The sequence below is a fragment of the Pygoscelis adeliae genome, unplaced genomic scaffold (assembly GCF_000699105.1).
Source record: "Pygoscelis adeliae isolate BGI_AS28 unplaced genomic scaffold, ASM69910v1 Scaffold67, whole genome shotgun sequence".
Taxonomy (NCBI): Eukaryota; Metazoa; Chordata; class Aves; order Sphenisciformes; family Spheniscidae; genus Pygoscelis; species Pygoscelis adeliae.
Window position 1 is genome coordinate 3,332,536 of NW_008825271.1, and position 19,502 is coordinate 3,352,037.

General features: G+C 39.1%; 1 protein-coding gene across 1 annotated transcript in view; it reads right to left on the bottom strand.

Moving 5' to 3' along the window:
• The window catches only part of TNKS (tankyrase, TRF1-interacting ankyrin-related ADP-ribose polymerase), a 140,476-nt gene that overhangs the window by 39,273 nt on the left and 81,701 nt on the right, over positions 1-19,502 (bottom strand). Inside the window, exon 6 of the mRNA XM_009329771.1 lies at positions 1,676-1,770. Coding sequence (XP_009328046.1) covers positions 1,676-1,770 — 95 coding nt within the window. The remainder of the gene's footprint in view (positions 1-1,675; positions 1,771-19,502) is intronic.

The following is a 19,502-nucleotide window of genomic DNA, read 5'->3' on the forward strand; positions in this document are numbered from 1 at the left end:
CGCCTGGCCACTTCTGCAGCATGCCCTTCCCTTTTCTCTTCCAGCAAATTGTGACTTTGTGCACAACAGCAGTAAGGCAAAGAAAGACCACTGGAAAAAGAGCTGCTTCCTTGGCTGTGGTCCTCTTCGGGAGTAACTAGAAGTGACGACCATTTTGAAGATGCGGCACAGTTCCTCAGGACTCTCTCTGAAGTGACCCCATTGAAGAGAATCTAACAGGTCTATAAAATCAATGTAACCTAATTTAGCTCCATAAATAATGACATTTATTTATAGCCTATTTACTTATAAATTATGTATAAATAAGAAACAGCAAGGAAAAACAAAACACCACACTGATTGTAAATGTGTGATGCTGCTAAAAAAAGTGGGATGTCAGACATTTCTAAGTATGTTTGGGTTGTTTTTAAGCTTAAGACAAAGTAAGTGTATCGTTTTTCCTTTCTTTCTACCCCCCCCCCCCCCCCCCCCCGACTAACTTTTTTTTTTTTTTCTCCTGTAGATCATTCAAATCTCATTAAAGCATCTACGCTGGAATTTTCTACCAAGTGATGCTGATATTTCAGAAAGGTGTGAAATACCTAAAACTTGCTTAACAATGCTGGATCTACCTGAATAGGTATTACATGCAGCTTTACTGTGGTTTGTTTTCTTTTTTACTTACATAATGTGTCATCATGCATTTCACAACAATCCTGATCAAAAAAGCCATTAGGTGCGAATGTACAGACAAAAGTGCTACAATTAGTCAGTTTTCAAGAGTTTAAGTATGCTTGGGACTGGTTTTGGAAAGAAAAGAAAAAAACAGAAAAAAGCTAAGATCTTAATTTAAAATCTCTTTTAACACTAGGCTGGACTCAGCAGAATATGAAGATACAGGAAGTGCCTCAAGTTTGCTGATGGAGACAGAACGCACACACACATTAATATCCTACCTCTATGGACTCTGAATACAAAATGCATGCCTTTAACCAGGGGCCCAATTTCTACAACGTTAGGACTTAAACCTTCCTATCAGACCATCATGAGAATCATCACCTTAGAGTTCAGAAATGTATGGCTGAGAACAACGTACAACACATATCGTTCCAGATTTCTGACTGCTGCACACTTTTTGTTGGTATCTTATGTAACTACCATCCTTACTGCAAAAATAGAATAGTTTAGCTTCTACTGTATCTTGATTTTTGCTGGCAACATCAATCAAGACAGATCTCCAAGGACCGCTAGTTGTGAGCACATGAGTGTTATTGATATTACTTGGAATTACATCCATATATACGCAACAAAATAATGAGACTATAGATAAATTTTTCAATGCACATTTTTTCACTAAGCCCATGTATCTTTTCCCCATCACCTTCCCTAAAATAATGCAATTAGTCCATGATTTCACAGGGTAGTCTGTGCATGGAAGAAAAAGAATAAGGTTTGGAAAAAAACTTAAAGGTATAATAGAAGACTTAAAACAGGTGCAATCACAGCTAATCTGTTATTGGGGCTCTAACAAAAGTTTATTTATGATGAACCACACCCAGATTTTGGAAGCAAATGTCGCATTCTCAGCCAACTATTTGAGATTATGCTGCAATGTGAAACAGATAAATAATTCTTCATCTTGATTAATACAAAACCACTGCTGCGAACAGATAATAAATCAATTCATTTTACATACCCTTTGTCCTTTGCGTGCACATCTGCACCATGCTGAAGCAGAAGTTGGACTATTCGAACTCTGTTGTAGCCTGCTGCTAGGTGTAAAGGAGTGGACTGCAAAGTAAAACAAAACAAGATGAAGAATGGGAGCCACATGAATTTGAAGTCCTGCACTTCCTGCCATTTAAGTGCTCTTCATTTCTCTTACACATTGGATCAAGATAAGTTACACTTCCCTTCTGTGATTAGCCAAATTAACAAATACACAACACATGCATGCCCTTCCTGTTGTCAAACCAACCAAGTGTTCCTTAAGATGGGGAAGAATCCAGATATCTCCTAAGGCAATAACAAGCTCATCATTTAAAGTTAATTTAAATTAATGGCCCAACTTTGTTTTGTTTGGTGGGTTTTTTTTGTTTGGTTGGCTTGGGTTTTTTCTTTTTTTTTAAATGCTATGATTAATTTTTAAAAGGCTAGATTTTTTTTTCATTCATGAGCAAATTTATGCAGATCAGGCTGCATACTCACAGGTTTCAAAACTTGTTGCAACAAGCGCACAAAAGGCAGACTGCAGAAGAAGAAATAATGCATTTATCCCATAGTAGGAACATTTATCTTCAGCTGTGCACCAAACAAGTAGCCATATGTGTTCTGTACTGTGCTGTGGTAAGACATACGGCGCAAACTGTATGCAGTTTGCAGTTTCTTGCAAAATACACCACCTCAGCAGTAATGCACCTTGCTGCATAATAATAGAGTAAATAACATTTTTCTCCATAGCTAATTCGTAAAAATTTAATTGAAAGCTTTTGAAGTTGACAACAGTAATTCTGCTCGAAGTTTATTTTAAAAGTTTTTTATTATGAAACAAATTTTGTGTGCTGTCTCAGTCTGAAGGAACTGATTTCTTACACAAATGGGTGATGCTGTTTCCTCCTTCCCAAGGCTGAGAAGCAGAGGATTTTAAAGGGATCTTTGTTGCAATGTGTTTTGTGGCACGCAACCAAACAACACAATTTTATTACAGTAAAACCCCATACATAAACCAGCTTGAACACACGGGAAGACTTACATATCTCACTGTATTAAGCCAAGTACAGATTTACTGTCAGCATTAAAACATCATTATACAGTATTACAGGTGAGGCATCACATTTCACTATTATCAGGATTTAAAAAAACAAAAAATCAAGACAAATGGTCTCATCTATGGTAAACAGCAGCAGGTGCTATATATATCCATAAACAGTATGGATTTCCAGGAATTAATACATATTTAATATGACCATAACTTGGAGTAGTCTATTATATTTTACTATAGTCTCAACACTTTGCTACGTTGCTCCAGAAAGGGTAAGTACTTTGACACTTACCAAGCGTCCTGTGTACCACAGTGAGGACACAGCTTGTACTGTCAGAAACGACAGCACAGGGCATCTCTAAAAAAAACACCTGGGTAACTCAGTTTTTTTGGTGAAGCAGTTATGCAAGTTTCCCTAAGACCCATCTTTGGAATTATCTATACTCAAAATAAGGAACTCTAACATTCCCAACCTGAAGATCCCTAAAGTGTCTCCAAAGTACAAAATGCCAACAACAACAAAACAGGTCAAATCGTTTAAGTGTTTGGACATTCAAATTGTTAGGATCTATTATTCTGTTCCAGAAAGGCTTCTACTACTGAATTAACAATTTGGACTGGTCCAGAAGGTATTATATTCTTTTCACATCTGCCCCTATTATAAAATAGCTGGCTTCTGCATATCATAAACACTAATGAAAATGTGGATAAAGATTACGCCGCTATTGACATTAGCAGAATACTTCAGTACTGTTTATTCTGACAATTGCCTTGGTTTCGTTACTAAATCCAGTTTTACCAACTGAATTAACAATTTCAGAAAACCTGCAAGGAATTTGAAATAGACTGCGGAAAAGTCAGTCTATTGAAATGTCTAAACTCCAGAAGAAATTGGAGCAAACACTAAATCTTTGGACCACTGCAAGATCCTTTAACCTCACTACAATTAAACTACATCCATTCTTGTCTGCATGCTACTTCTAAAACAACGATGGCAGACTTCCAAGATGATGCTTTACTCATATTAAGCATTATTAATAGGGATGTTCTCAAAGATACATCAACCCTGGAGTCTTGTTCACTGCTTAAAATTGAAACTATTATGACTCAAGCTGGGACTGTGCATTTTGCATTTCTAGGGCTATTAGACCTGCGTTTGCCAAACAACTTCATTAGAGAAGAAACCCAAAACATTTCAAGCTTATAGCTGCAAGACAAATGATGTAAGTGAAGCAAAACAGTGACATCCCAGATCTTCAGACGACTGATATCCCTGCCTTTCAGAAAGGTGAGCTACTTCCTTCTCCTCGAGCAAGGCCACGCAGACACCACAGTCCCATGAACGAACACAGAACACCATGTCTTCCCCAACACTCCAGGAATTAGTTATTTAGCTGCAGCCAGGCGCCTGACGTTTGGTGTGCCTGCCTTCAGCGAAGCTGCGTGCCGTGCTGCGGCTGCCTCTCCAAGGAGGCGCTAACTGATGCTCCCTGCACCCATCCCTGGAGACGGGGCTTGAGATCTCTGCCAGTCTTCATGCTTCGACTCTACAATCGCAAACCGTATAACCTGGAGGATGACACAGTGCTGGAGACACAGGCAGTTAGAGGGTCAGAGAGACCACTTGACGGAGGGGCACGGACAACTAAACACCCAGGAAGTGCAGAAGAAGCGATCCTGGAGGGCTGCTCCCCCCGTATCCAGGCCTGGTGTATCAGAACCCACAAGCCAGCATTACCAGTTCCTCTTTAGGTTGGCTAAAAGGCTCTTATACGTGCTGCACTTACATACGCTTCAGGAAGGAGGAAGCAGAAAGGCCCTGCTTTGATGCTTTTTTAAGGACTTATCTTCCTTTCTCATGAGAAAGGGCATTCATTAATTTTACAGATTCAATAGTTAAAAATACTAATCTGACATTACAAGCTTGTATGCTAATTACAGAAACTAAGTACCTAAAAGATAATGTCATGCTACAGGAAATACTCATTATACAGGATTATTAGCCCTCAAAAAAAAAAATCAAGTGAACGATGGTAGTAAAGAGACTGATGTCTAAAATTAACATGGTGTTTATATAGCACTAGAAAAGCAGAAACTAGCACAAACAGCAGTATTGTATACTGCACCTGCAAGGTATATCAAACTAATCACTTCATATTAAGAGATTAAATTGAGCTATCAATTAACCCCTCCTCCCATGTCTTGCAATACCTGGCAAGAGACTTACTAACAAGAATCCCTAGAGGGCACTTACCTTCCAAGACTCACATTCACAGTTACCAAGCCAATCACACTGTCTTACTTGCTAGTGTAATTAAAAAGAGTACAACTCCACTGTTATTAAGTAAAGTAGACCCTCATGTGAGATGCTCACATTAAAGTTTTACGACAGCTGTAATTGAGTCAAAGCAGGTACTGTGCATTTCAAGGAAGATCACTGTACACAAGATGGCAATCACTGTCAACCTGTATACCTACAATTTATACTAAAGCAGTTTTTTTTGCCTGCAGTCTTTTTGAAAGTGTGTTGCCTGGGAATATGAGAAATGCAGTTTTTAGGTTTTAAAAAAAACGTACATGCAGCAGTTTGATACTATTTTCATTGAGTCAGGTATTTTCAGACTGCTTTGTTACCAACAGCTGATTTGATGATCCCCTGTTAAAGGTCAGCCACTTTGAACTTGCTGTCCCCTGTTCATCTGCATCAAACGAGAGGGACACGGAGGAATTGCCAGAGCTGCAGGCTGCTGAGCTGCTTCTACTGAAATTGGAAAATTGGTTTCAACAAATTGTCCACAGGCAACATGGGAATGCTGGCTCCAGGCACCATTTGTTTCCCTTCCTATCTTGCTAAAGAGCCTTAGATGGTAACGCTGCCACAGCCTCAGAAGAAAGCTGCATTTTCAGATTCAAACCATGGATTGCCCATTTTACGGACAACTTTAAACTGAGGGATGTTATGTAAGGATTATATCTCATGCATTATCTGCATGATCACTAACAGCTGCAGGAAGTGTTTTAAGAACTAATATTGCCTGTTCTTGCTTTCTGCTACCAAAATCTCTATATAATGCTACCAGATAACAATCTTAATCAATGTGTTTCTCTCATTCTCAAGTTGTCATCCCAAAGGCTATTAAAATCAACAAACAACAATCTTATCACATGTATGATGTCTCATCATACATCTAATTTACAACATTATACAGTGATTTAGAGTTATCATCATTTACTTTCATCTTCTATGGGAAGGGCATTCTCACAATAAAGAGGCAACACCCTGATTTTGAGAGCCAGCTCTGGCCTTGACGTACTATGGCTACTCTCATGTTCAGGAGGTCCCCACACAGATACGCACCAGTAAGGGTGGCTCTTACACAGATAGACAAACAAGTATGACTTGACAGAAAATACCTAAGGACACTCATTATGTTTCTTTTTAACTCTTCTACAACACTCTGCTGACAAAGGATGTCAAAAAAAAAAAAGGAGGGGGGAGTAGGGATTTTAAAATGTTTCATGTACACTTTAATATATGTGACTTTTTTACCTTGTCTATAATTATCTTCAGGTTTGGTAGATTTGGAAATTGCGGGTATGCACACTCCCATCTAACTTTCATCAAACAAAACCTTTATTCTAATCAGACCATACTGCCTGTAGAGAGCACTACCAATAAAAATAATATCTTAAACTTCTGTAGTTTGTCTTACAAGCTCTCTTCAAAACAGTGTTTCACCTCCGCTGAATTAAGGGAAGAGCAGAGAGGTTTCTAATCACAGAAGGGACCTTCATTTCAGTTTTGCATAAAACTGACTGTTTTGAAAGATGTCCTGAATTCTGGTAAGATGACTATTTAAATCTGGCGTACTAAGGAAAAAACACTGAGCAGGCAAACAAGTCTCTCTTCACTGGGTTAGAATTTATGATAGAACCTTTCTTTCCAATCGCAATAGTCTCTGTTTGCTTGATGCTGGCCTCTTACAGATTTCTCTAAAGTGAACTACATCAATCATGAGTGTACATTGGGAAGACATTCTGGATGCGAGTGGAGTATCTCCTGTTGCCACTTTATCATTCTGATTAATGGGGTAAGAAAACAAGTTGCAACAACATCACAATCTTGAAGAGACTTTCCTAACTTTTCCACTGTGGAAATGATCAGGCTTTCCCTTTGTTGCTCACATACCAACTTGCATTCCAATCTTAAGCAGTGTGCCCATCTTACACCTTCAATTTTTAGACCCAGTTCTAAGCTTTCTTAGGAAAATATCTCACTAACATTTGTTTGCATGGTGCCAAGACTGGACATATCATAAAATACAAAAAAATTTCCTTCTAGAAACACGTATTTCAAATAACTCAAAATAATTATTTTATATTCATGCTACAAATGCTCTTGCACACCAGGTACTACAGAAATAAAGGTCCCTAACCTCAGCTAGAGCATGATGCTCTTATAGAGCAGGAAAGGGGCTGTGCTTCTGTTCATCAGCCACATGGCTTGTCAACTTCAGCCACCCAAATTGTGCAACTTCCTTGGTCATTTTATAGCAGTACTGAGTTATTTCATTTCATGGTTGACAACTACACTTTAGGGACAAACTTACAGATGCTGCTCCACAAAAACAAGTTATGTCAGACTGCTGACTGTAGATGAGCTAGCTGCAACAAGTTTAAACTCTAGAGATAAATAAGCACAGGGATGAAGAGCTTAAACTGCTTTTCTTATGTAAAAAACCAAACCAAACCAAAACAAACAAACAAACCCCAATTCCTAAGGACAAGGATTACAAAATGCTAAGGAAGGCATTTCTCACTCCACTGAGCTTCCAGTGGTAATTTAACTGCTTCATCTTCAGAACACAGCCACTAGTACTTACTCGGATAGTTGAACAGGATAGACTTAGTATAGTAAAATTCAGAAAAACATCACAAATTTCACATAGTGCTTTCTAACAGCTAACGACAGGGAAAATGAACTGAACAGCTCACCAATGCACAATCTGCAAGTCACACAGTATCTTAATTTAGAGCTCTGGTGTATCAGATGATCTCTTAGAGGAAAAAAAAGATACACTGTTTTGAGCCGTAAACCAGTGAAGATAAAACCAGCTTGATTTCACATACACAGTAGTGCTAGGGCAGAGCATCATCGGGCCAGAATGAGGATTACATGAAGAGTAAGAGAGAAACGTTTGCATTCCTTCTCATTCTGTCATTTGGCAGAAGGAGAACAAAGAAGTCAGCATTAAGAAGAAATTCTTCCTTGCAACTGAATACCTTTCAGAAGTTTATTCAGGTACCATACCACCTGGGTTATGGTACAAAGCCCAGAGCAGGTCAGATATCAGGAACAGCATACCTCCTAGAAGTATTTAGAAATGTGTACCAGCTACAAAGCATTGCTCTGTGGATCACAGATTGGAGGAACATTCCTCTCTGTATTCAACTGTGCAGAAACCACAGCTCGAATGTTATTTTCAAATTAGTGTTGGACACCTCCAGACTGGGCAGATGTTCATAAACTGGAGGAAAAGATAAGAATGTAGAATAAAGGTGAAATGGAAAGAATTAATAAAATGGCTGGAGAGTTAAAAAGCACAGGAAGAGCAGAATAAAAATACTGCAAATACAATGACAGAACAAGCCTTCATTTGGAAAAGGTTTACTTGGGTGACAGACCAGGACTCTTCTACTCCTAATCTCCAGTGAGTATTCAAATCCGTTCCTTCTCAGAGGGCTGTAATGTCTAAACTACTGACTACTAAATGTTTCTCTAGCAGATCTGACCTTTGAGAGACAATACAAGTTTCTGACTGTACCGCTGAACCTCAAGACTGTGTGACAAGGCTTGGCATCAGTTCTACGCATTAATGTGGTGACCCTGTTGTACTGCAAGTTGGGCTAAATGTTGACAAATAAGGGGCAGGAGATTTATGAGAGAAGAGATTTTTCAATCACATAGATACCTGGGGTAGGGAAGGACAGAAAAGATGACAAACATCATCTTGCACAGGGGTAGACAAAGAAATAACTGGAGTGTCTCTGTCTCGTAGAGGTTAAAAGAAGGAAGAACAGGAAGTGAGTGCTTCCACTTTTCTGCTCAGGAACTCCTCCTGCTGGCATAGAAACAGTGTCACCACAGAGAAGGTAGGTAAGTGGAGGCAAACAAGATATGCCCAAAAGCAGAAGAGGGTAAAGGGCAAAGATATGTTTCCTGACAGGAGCGAAAACATGCAGGCACCACAGGACTACACAACAGAAGAAAGTTTCATCTGCAGAGGCAGGCTTAAGATGGATGTATGAAGATGACCATGTAAAAGCCTTATTAAACCCCAAAAGAAAAACCCAGTCTCCCTGCCCAGCAGGTTTCTCCAGACAATGACATTTGACTTTCAAAATTATGGAGATTATCTTTGGCAACAGGAAGGCAAATCCTTAATACATGTAGATAGCTCTGAAAGCTATTCTCTTAACAGTAGCTATAGAAAAAAGAAAATAACTCAAACTGATTACTTCAGAGAAAAAGAAAACAAAATCAAACCTGGAAGAGCATTGTTAACTGGCAGGAAAAGGGCTAAAAGAAAGGCCAGAAGAAAAAAAAGATACTGTGAGACAGAAGGCAGCAACCATGTTTGGAATGAACTTTAAAAGCAAAGATCAATCTGATCCACAAGAAAAAGCAGGTATGGCAAGGGATAAAAGGGACCTCAGCTCCCCAAATACTAATTAGGAAGCTTAGTTCCCCAGCATCTCCAAACTAAGTTGCTGCCATTACTTTCAGAGATTGACCTAGAAGCAGAGACTAAGAAGGAAATGGTAAAGGGCTGGGAAAGATACTTAAATCTTTAAATGGGAACCCCACCTTGACCTCTGATCTTAGGATTTCACAAACAGCAGGTCCCATAAATAGGGCACTAGTTCCTTGACCTCTTCCTAAATAAGAATTAAAATGCAACACCGTCCTCCTGCAATTCCTGAAGCTCTTCTGTATTTGCATGTATCTTAACCTACTACCCATTTGGTAAAACAGTTCCACAGAGGATGTATCAGAAAAACTGAGCAACACCCCTCACAAACCCGTGGTATTCTCAGAAAACTGTTCCTTGTAAGAATCTCTTCCATTTCTACATGCAAATGATGAAGGTTTGGCTAGGGATGGAAATGCAGTATGAAAAAGAAATTCTGGAGCTTCTACCGTGAAGCAGCATTTGCAGTTTTCCCAGATTCAGAAGCACAGAATAGATCTCTGGCAGCACTCAAGGACATGGGGAGATGGGACTTTGAGATGGATTATCAGAGAAGCAGAGGAGTATACACAGTTTCTTTGGTGATAGAGGCTGGCACCTGAGAGAGTAGTGGCTTGCTGAGCTACATAAAGATGAAATGACAGTAAAGACCCACTCTCTTCTAAGGGAATGCTGCTAATGTTATTTAACACTGAAAGATCATGTATACTGCCTTGAAAGATATGGAAGAACACTACATAGGAATTACCTACAGTATCATTGTGTCCAGGATGGACATTTTAGTTGCTTCTTTTCATCACCTGGAATCTGTCAGAAATGCAAGTCAAAAATGGACAAGTCTGAGGCGAGGCACTGAGGCATGTCTGGCTCTTGCAGAGGCAAAGGCAAGAAGAAGAAACTGCCCCTGTGATGTTATTAACTAAACTCATCAGAGGGTATTCAAACCTCTAGTACTCTAAGGAGCAGTGGGCAACGCTTGCCAGCTGGAGAACAAACTCATCTGGGCTGGTGGACTGAGCACACAGGCATGCAGGATTGTCTCATGTCAACAGCTGGAACTTTTATTTGTTAAATCACACGCTGGAAGCTGTGATTCAAGTTTAGTGCATGGGGAAGAACAGATGCCACTGCTGCTGCTCTGAGCAAAAGGGCACGGATAGCCAAGTTTCTGCAGAGTTTTTGAAAGCATCTTAGTGCCAGCCAGCACAGTCCGCAGCCCAAGTCTCAACCCATCAATCTTGTCAAATTGCAAGCTGCACATGCTTACCACTCCAGGAAAGTAGGATGAGACAACTTTCTCCCCTCTACCAGCACAAATACATACATTTTTATCTGTCCTGTCAGCCAGTGTCAGAAGCTATAGAATCCTGTTCTTTCATTATTTGCTCAGGCTGCTGTTCCCTCTTTTTAATGAAATGTTTTGGTGTTGCTCTGGCAGCACAAACAAGTGTTAACAAGAGGCTCCTCTCCAAACAGCCATGCCAGATGTCTGGGGAAGGCCTGCATACAACACTAAAACAATTTGAAGAGGATGCACACTGGAATACCACAGAACCAAAACTCTGCTGTTTTTTGCTGTTCCGGTCTCTTCTTTTTCCACTTGCTATCAAATATCTTTTTCCTACTACAGTCAACTAATGATTTTTTATTCCCTTTTCTTTTTATATCTCATTATTTTTACCACTTCTCCCACTCCATCTTTATATATTTACTTTGCTTCTCCTCCTTCCCCTTCCGACTAGAAACTTCCTAGACTTCAGTTCATATGATTTTCACATTATTAAGAAAGAAAAACTTCTCAGAATATATTAATTTGACCGTTCCCTCTGTTAAAATGACATTCAAACCAGCACTTCACTCATTTTACTGAAAGTGGGGTCAGAATGAACTCTCTTAAGAGCAACACTTGCAAATTGATTGCATTTCAGCTCCAGTGCGCAGTGTGAAATAAATATTTATGCCTTATATTTTGGAATGAAATTAAACCATGAGCTCTAAAATAATTCACAAAATTAAATACATAAAATGCTCTTTTTGCACTACAGTGATAATTTGCAAATTTTAGAATTTAACGTCTTTATAATCCAGTCAAGTTGACTTCATGGTTCCTTTGAAGAGCAGCCTTTTAAAATACAGGAAAAAAGACAGAGAATTTATCTTGTACTTCCTGTTAGTATGTTTCAAAATTGAAAAGTTATGGTTATTAGAATATTAATATTCTAAAGAATTTAATCTGTAAGAAGTAAGTCTTTCATAAGTAGAAGTGTATTATATTACTTAGAAAAGACTAATCAAATAACCTCCATTTTCTTGTTCATCAATGACATCCATCATCAATTACAACGCCCTATTTTGGCATTTTCCTCCCCTTTTATTGTTCATCTGCTGCCTGCTCAGTCAACTTACATAACCATTTCTACAACTGTTGTGTAAATACACTTTCTTTGCACATAAGTATTAGTAGTTCTTTTCATTTAGAATTAAATTGATCACTCTAAATTATCCATACAACCTACGAAGTCAATGATGGGGTTGTATTAGCAAGTGATAACTCATGTGCTGAGAGAAATCAGAGGCAGCAAAGGCAGAAAACAGAAGGGCTTCGGGTGACTTAAATTACTGCCATATAGACTGGGCAAGTATCACAGTGAAACATGTAACAGGTGAAATGCTTGGATGCTATCAGGGATTGTTCTACAGAGAAGTTGGCTAGGGAGGCCACAGGAGTAAATGCAACTACTGACCTGGTACTAAGTAACAAGCAACACCTGGTACAAAACCTTGCAGTAGAAGTTGCTCTTCAACACTGACTATAACATACTTAGATTCAACTTATCTACAGGGGAAATGCTTGATAAAATAATCCAGCATAACCGCACTAACCTTCAGAAAGGGGAGCTATGAAAAAATTGGGAAGTTTTCTAACAATAAGCTAAAAGTGGTAGCTAAGAGAATTAAGTCCTCACAGACAGCATGAAGACTACTAATGGAGACAATACGGGAAACACTGTGCTAATGCATACCTTCTATTAGGAAGGGCTTGATAAATTGAAAGAAGCCAGTGTGACTAACAGCAAACTAAAAGAGATTAGTAGAATTAAGAAGGCATCATTCAAAAAGCTGAATTTACAAGCTGAAGAAAATCACAAGGATCATAAACTCCAGCAGATTAAAGGTAAAAATACAATTAGACAGGCAAAAACAGTTTAAGCAGTGACTAGTGAAAGGAATGCAAAGCATCCATAAATCCTTCTTCCAGCCCACCAGGAGCACAAAATCCACCAGACAGTCCAGTGGGGCCAGGTGATACTAGGGCAAGAAATGGAGCTCTTGCAGGCATGAAGTCATTGTGGAAGAACTAAAGGAACTCTTTGCATGGTATACATCTTAGAAAAAAAACAGGTAATTCTCACACCAGGACCCTGGCGAGTAAGCATGTGCGTATTTGGGAGCATGGTGAAGCTTGGCAAAGGGTCTGTCTGAAACTAAATTAAGCATAAAAGAGGTAATGATACCCATAACCAAAATGAACATCAACAAATTGCCGGGACAGGACTGTGTTCGCCCAAGAGAGCACTGGAGAATGAACAGGTGAATTACTAGTGGTATGTGACCTTCACTTAAGATTGTCTTGGTACATGAAGACCTGAAAGTTGCAAACCAATCATTAAAACATGTTTTGGGGAACTAAAGGCCTGTAATCTTCATGTCTGCAGCAGGAAAAATGTAATATAAAACCAGCTAGAATTAGTGGACACCCACATAAACGTGATCTGCTTGGGAAGAGTCAAATACTGTTAGGGGAAGTTCCACCTTTAAAACTTGGAGATTTCTGAAGCAGTCAACAAGCATATGCATAAGGGTAATCCAACTGACAGTCTACGTGGGCACTCAACAGGTTTTTAACTTAATCCTCACCAATGCTTTCTAAGGAAGATGATGTTAGGTCCTGAGATGGATGCATGGTAGCATGCAGAGATGGGAAACAGAGGATACAACTAAATGATAGGTCTGACAACAGAGGGAGGCCACAAAGTACTCTAATATCACATTCAGAAGTGAAAAGCAACAAGAAAGCAGAACAGTTTACTTCTCAGTACCTCTCATGCTCACATGCAGGGATTTTGAGAGGGAAGTGACACCAAGAAATGGCATCTACAGCATTCACTATAGTCAACCATATACAGAAATGAAAAGCATACAGTCCATGGATTGAGCTGCCACATTTCAACTCAGACATAACCTCAGCAAGCTCTGTGAAGGAAAGGACTCCACTCTTGAGATCACAGTAGTAGAAACATCATCAGTACTCAACTTCTGGATGCTCTGTGAGCTGATAGAGCCAAATCCAGACCACAGCATTTAGTTAACGCACATAAAATATTAAATGGCAGCTCTGCACAAACCTGCCAGTTTGACTTGTGTTCTCTTGACAGTAGATGGATAATAGCATAATGCAAGAAGCCGTCCCCTGTGTGAAGCTAACCAGCAAGGGGAAACAGTTCAGGTATAAAAAAAACCCACACCTTTAATACATTTGAAGGTTTCCTGAAGAGCGCATTAAGACCTAACAAATGAGATTTCCTGATTTTTAGAGAACAATATAGAGAGAATGACTACAGAGTAAACAATTTCTTTCCAATCCTTCAAGTGCACAATTTCTATTTGTGGACACAATAGACTACACTTCAAATAATTTCTGAAGAAAATGGGAACAGGTGAAGGGATACTCACTGAAACTTTTGCGGGAAAACATTTAAGATCTCGTAACAGAAACTTAGAGCAGGTAGATCAGTTTTACATTTTATTCAAAAGATATCATCTTGGGCTATAGAGGGTCTTAAGTGACACCAAGGATAGAAATTAAGCCAAGTCATCTATACTGTACAAAGTCAGGGAAGGGATTTTTGTCTTATCCACTTTGACCATGCTTGGCTGATGAAGGAAGATGGGATTACAGCATAACAAAGGGCATAACTTGTCAGTATTTCTGACATACATGAATCCTATGAGCTATCTTTTTAAACAAACAAAATGATGTCTTAAATACAGTTGTGGCCATTTTTAAGTTTTTGTGTGTGTGTGTGTGTACTGCATTGGGCACTTCTGCCCCAGGCACATCACGAACATTATGGCATTTGCTTTGTAACCTTTTTGTAATGTTGGAAATGTCACCTTTTTCACAGTGCTCCATTACCTTAATCCAGGAAGGACCCTCAATTTTGAGTGCAGGCTTTGATGTAAAATATTTAACTCAATTACAGAGAAGTATAGCTGTAACTGAAAAGAGTACGAAAACGTCTGCATCTGATCTACAGTACTTATTTTCACCACTGAGGCACATATTCATTAAGGGAAGAGTTGCTTGGAAGGACTTTAGTCCATCTTCTCCCCTCCATCAGTCCTCCTAATGACAGCATACACAGGGATCGGCTCTAAGGTTGTGAAATCCTTCATCCAAATCAAAGTTGGGAGTATGGACCATACAAATATGTTACTGTGGGGCACCAAGATATCACAGAATAACCAAGGTTGGAAGTGAGCTCTGGAGATCAACTCGTAGTCCAACCCCCAGCTGCCCTTTTTCACTCAGTTTACTCAGGTACTGTGAATGACTTCATATCTGAGGTGGGATAAGAGCATATATAGGTCAGTTGCCATGGAGCAGTGGGCATCTGATGACAAGTTCTCCCGTGACTGTGTACATCCCCATACCCAATACGGGTCACTGGTGAGGCTGCAGAAGAAGCACAAACAATTGCAGCATTTGCAGAACACAGCAGTCATTGACCATAGTAAAGAAAGATCTTAAATACCAAATTTTTAAAACAATAAGCTTTCAGAATAACATTTTTGTTTTAAACAGAAATAGATGTGCTCTCTACCATCCCTCAATCCCCAGAAAATTAGCTTGCCAAAATAGCGGAGTGCTGGCTCACATCTTCCCCTAGGCAGGCACAATACCTAGCTATATCTTTGAGATATACACACATACACACACACATATATATAAGTACACACAGCTAGGTGTATATATAACAGTGCATATGTAGGTATATATAGGCATATAAATACCTATATACTTTTTAATTTTTTCATATATATAAAAATACACACACTCACACCCCTAGATATACCTTTGATACATATGCGTTTCATGAAACACATCCAAGATAGGTGTCAACAAGGACTACAGCGTGTGAAGCCATCAGTCAGGGCCAACTTTACACTAGCAAACATAAGCTAAACAGAGTACATTGTTATCACTTATTTCGATAACCGCAGTTCCAAAAAGCTGTAATCATGCATCATGAAACTTCTGGCTAATCTTTGCAGGACCCCAAATAAAGAGCCCCAAATCTGCACATTTCCCACCCACAAAAGTGGTTTTATAGTACTTCATCAAAACCAGACTGACACTTTATGCTAGTAAGCAGCAGGTGAGCAGATTCAGCAAGGGCTTGTCTAGCCAGTTATTCTGGAATAACTTTTTTGGATTTACTCCATGTGGAGCTGTCTTTTTTTCCTGAAATAAAATGATATTTTCTAGTTAAACAATTTTTTATATATTTTTAAAAATTTTTATTTTATTAGACTAATCAAGGAGAAAGCACGTGTTCTGAACCAAGAATATACACAGTCAACTGGTAATCTAGTTTCAATGTATGATTCCTTTGCTCCTCTCCTCTGCACAAGTTATTTTTTGTTGCAGATAAGCCTTGAAATTAGAGACTTTTGATATATCTACAAACACCACCAACAAACAACATATACCAGCAGAAAAAGCTCATAAAATCCTGGGGAAGAAATTATGAACATTGTGACACTAAATAATATATTACATGTAACAAAAAAATATACCTATGTGTAGACTACGCACAGAGATTCAGACATACCCTTGGGTATGACAAAAATGCCTTGTATCAGGTATCTGCTCACAAGTCTTTTACTCAAATATGCAGCTTTTGTTTGCAGCACAACATTTAAACAACACTCTTTTTATTATATGTGAAATAATTTCTTCCAAAAGGTGTTCCATACTCATCTGAATATAATCTATACACCATAAGTTTATAGAACAGACCTATAGGTTTATGTATTAGTTTTCATTTTTATTACCGTTGCACAAGAAAAATGCACACAGTTATAAAGGTTTATAGTGTCACTAGCACACAATTTGTTCACAAGTCTTGCAAGGCATGGCATTTTTCCTCCTAGAGCCGAGAGGATTACAAGAGAATCTCAACCTCTGCTCAAGTCTGTAGGTTTAATAACTGTAAAGAAAAAGCTTGTGAAAACGTGGGTTGATTGTTCCGTACAGACTCAGAAATTGGAAGGTATACCAATTTTCTTTTGAACTGCAGGATTTTTCATGAAAATGGTTGAGAACAACCAGAATTCTGGAACAGGGGCTGGCAAATCCACTTATCAGCAGCAAATTGGAGACTCCCTGGTAAGAGGAGACATAACTCACCTGATCTTGTTAAAATTCAACTTCTATTTATGAGCCCTTTGTTTACAGGCTGATCAAGCTGGCTGCAGATAGAAAGAAGCAGAGGAGGCAAGAGAAGGAATCAGCAACTCCATCCAACAGAACATTACTTGGTGTCAGAGATGCCCCATAGCAGGAGCTGAGGGGCACGCCATCCTCTCCACAAAATGCACACATGCAACCCCTGCACAAGATCTTGCTTCAGGCCAAGGATGCTGGTACTCAGCACCGCATTGCAGACCTTCTCAGAGTTGGATTTCTTACATCTGTAGCCTGCATCCATGAACCTGGATGCTGCTGTGCACAAGAAAACGAATGTCCGTATGGCAGGAAGGAATGGGCTGAAGAAACAGCCTCAAACCCAAGAGGTAAGTATGTTTCCTATGACTCACAAAGTTTAATGCAAAGGCCTGCTACTGGTATTCTGGATCCAGGGTTGTCTACATCTGCTTTGGAAAGACGTAACAACAAAGGCATGGGAAAGGCATAATATCAAGTATTAAGGACCGGTACTGGGAGCTGTTAAGGACTGAAAACCGGGAATAAACAAAGAAAGGGGCACTAGGAGCCAGAAGACTACAGTGAAATAAAATGAAGCAGGACCGCATGCATGCTAGAAATGGCCTTTTAATAAATAATTGCCCATTATTTTTTTCCGTAGGATCACTGCCTCATCCACAGTGCTGGATGGTCCCACGCTGGGAAAGAATGGAGGTGCGCTGTTTGCAAGCTCCCTGGATCATCTGTTGCAGAAATTTCTACATTTCTAGTTTCTAAGGAGAAAGGCAGGGAGGGAAAGTGCAGGAAGGAAAACAATGTAGTTGTGGAGGAATTGCATCCTGTGCTGCCTTCTGGTAGTAATTCCTGTCTCACACCGAACAAATACTCGAGACCAAACTGTTCACAGGTAACGCCATGGTATTCTTTGTTTTTCATATGGTTCATACAAAATGTAAACACAAAATGCAGCTGCAACAGATCAATGGAAACTATACTTTCAAAATATGAAGCATGCATTTCATTTTACAGAACAATAATTGTTCTGTGCTCCAAAGAGCTCAAAATCTCATATATTTGCTCTACTTCAAAAGAGATGAACTTTGAGAAAAGGACCAAAACAAACTGTTTTTTGAGTAACTCCTGACCAGAGGAGTTGGGTTCCCTTGCACAGAGAGAAGGTTTTATTCAACTGACACCTGAGTATTTTAGTGCAGGCATGCATAATGTAGTACAGGAGCGGGATATTATATACCAGCAAAAATCCAACTTAAACAAAAATCCAACCTCCCATTGCTAATAGCTACCATATCAACTGGATGCAGTTCACTTTGGAAAGCTGTCAAGAAGTGATGTGGGAAATCTGCCTTGTAGAGAAGAGTTTTCATCTGAGTTGTTAAAAACAGTGCTTCCTTATTAGCTCAGATACTTCTTTATTTTAAAAATGGAGGCAACATCAATTTCTTCCTGAAACACCTTTCAAGTGTCCACAACAGCTTTCCAAAGGAAATGAGACAGCTAGGAGATGGCTCCAACTCAACTTGCAACCATGATACATTTGATTTTAAGCCTGTCTCTTGCCACTAACTACTGGATTAGGTAAACTGTGACTGTTTTAACAAGTCAGAAATCCAGCTCCCATGACAAAATAATACAGCTTTAGCTTCCAGTAGCAGATAGGAACCTGTTGTTTTAAAATAGTCAAAAAATTTTTTTGAAAATTCACCCACAACTGAGTCTTGAAAAAGACACCCCCAGAGGAGAAAAATATTTGAGGGAAAATAACAGGGGTTGTAAAGCAAGTCTCCAGAGCCTACGTACCTTTATGTAGATAGACACATAAATAGGTGGCTTGGCTTTTTGACAGTGTGAAAGTTCAGTACCATCTGTTAACTTCGATACTATAGCATGTCTTCTAGAAGTCATTACTTCTATAGATTACATAAAGACCAAACAGTTTGGTAGAGCTCAGAGACTGGACACAGTGAAATTTCAGACCCATCAGGAATACACAGGTGCCATGCTTTTTGTCTAAGTTCTGTTTTGACAGAGCAAATGCTTTGCGAAGCAATCTAAACAGAAGTGATGTAACACGCAAATTTTATGTTACACACACCACATCCTAACAACTATGTGATTTTTCAGTCTCCTTTTAAAAAAAATCAAAGCAAGACTAATTGGCATGAAAAATGACTCATATTTCAGCTCAGGCATTGCTTTTTAAAAAGCAAACAAATGGGACAGTTTCAAAAAAACCAACAAACCAGTTCTCGTGAAATTCTACCCTTGCATAACACTCATTTGCATACACCGTACCATATAGCTCTGCACTGTATAGCTCAGTACATGTGTGCTATTATTTGTGCCCTCATATATATATTCAACAAGCACACAGGCCAATACTTACTCAAAAACTTAACCATTACCTAGCTCAATGAAACAGTTTCTCTGAGATATTATTGTTGATTTTCCTTGGTCATCAAAACAAAAATCCATAAGTTACATAGATTCTTGGTATGCA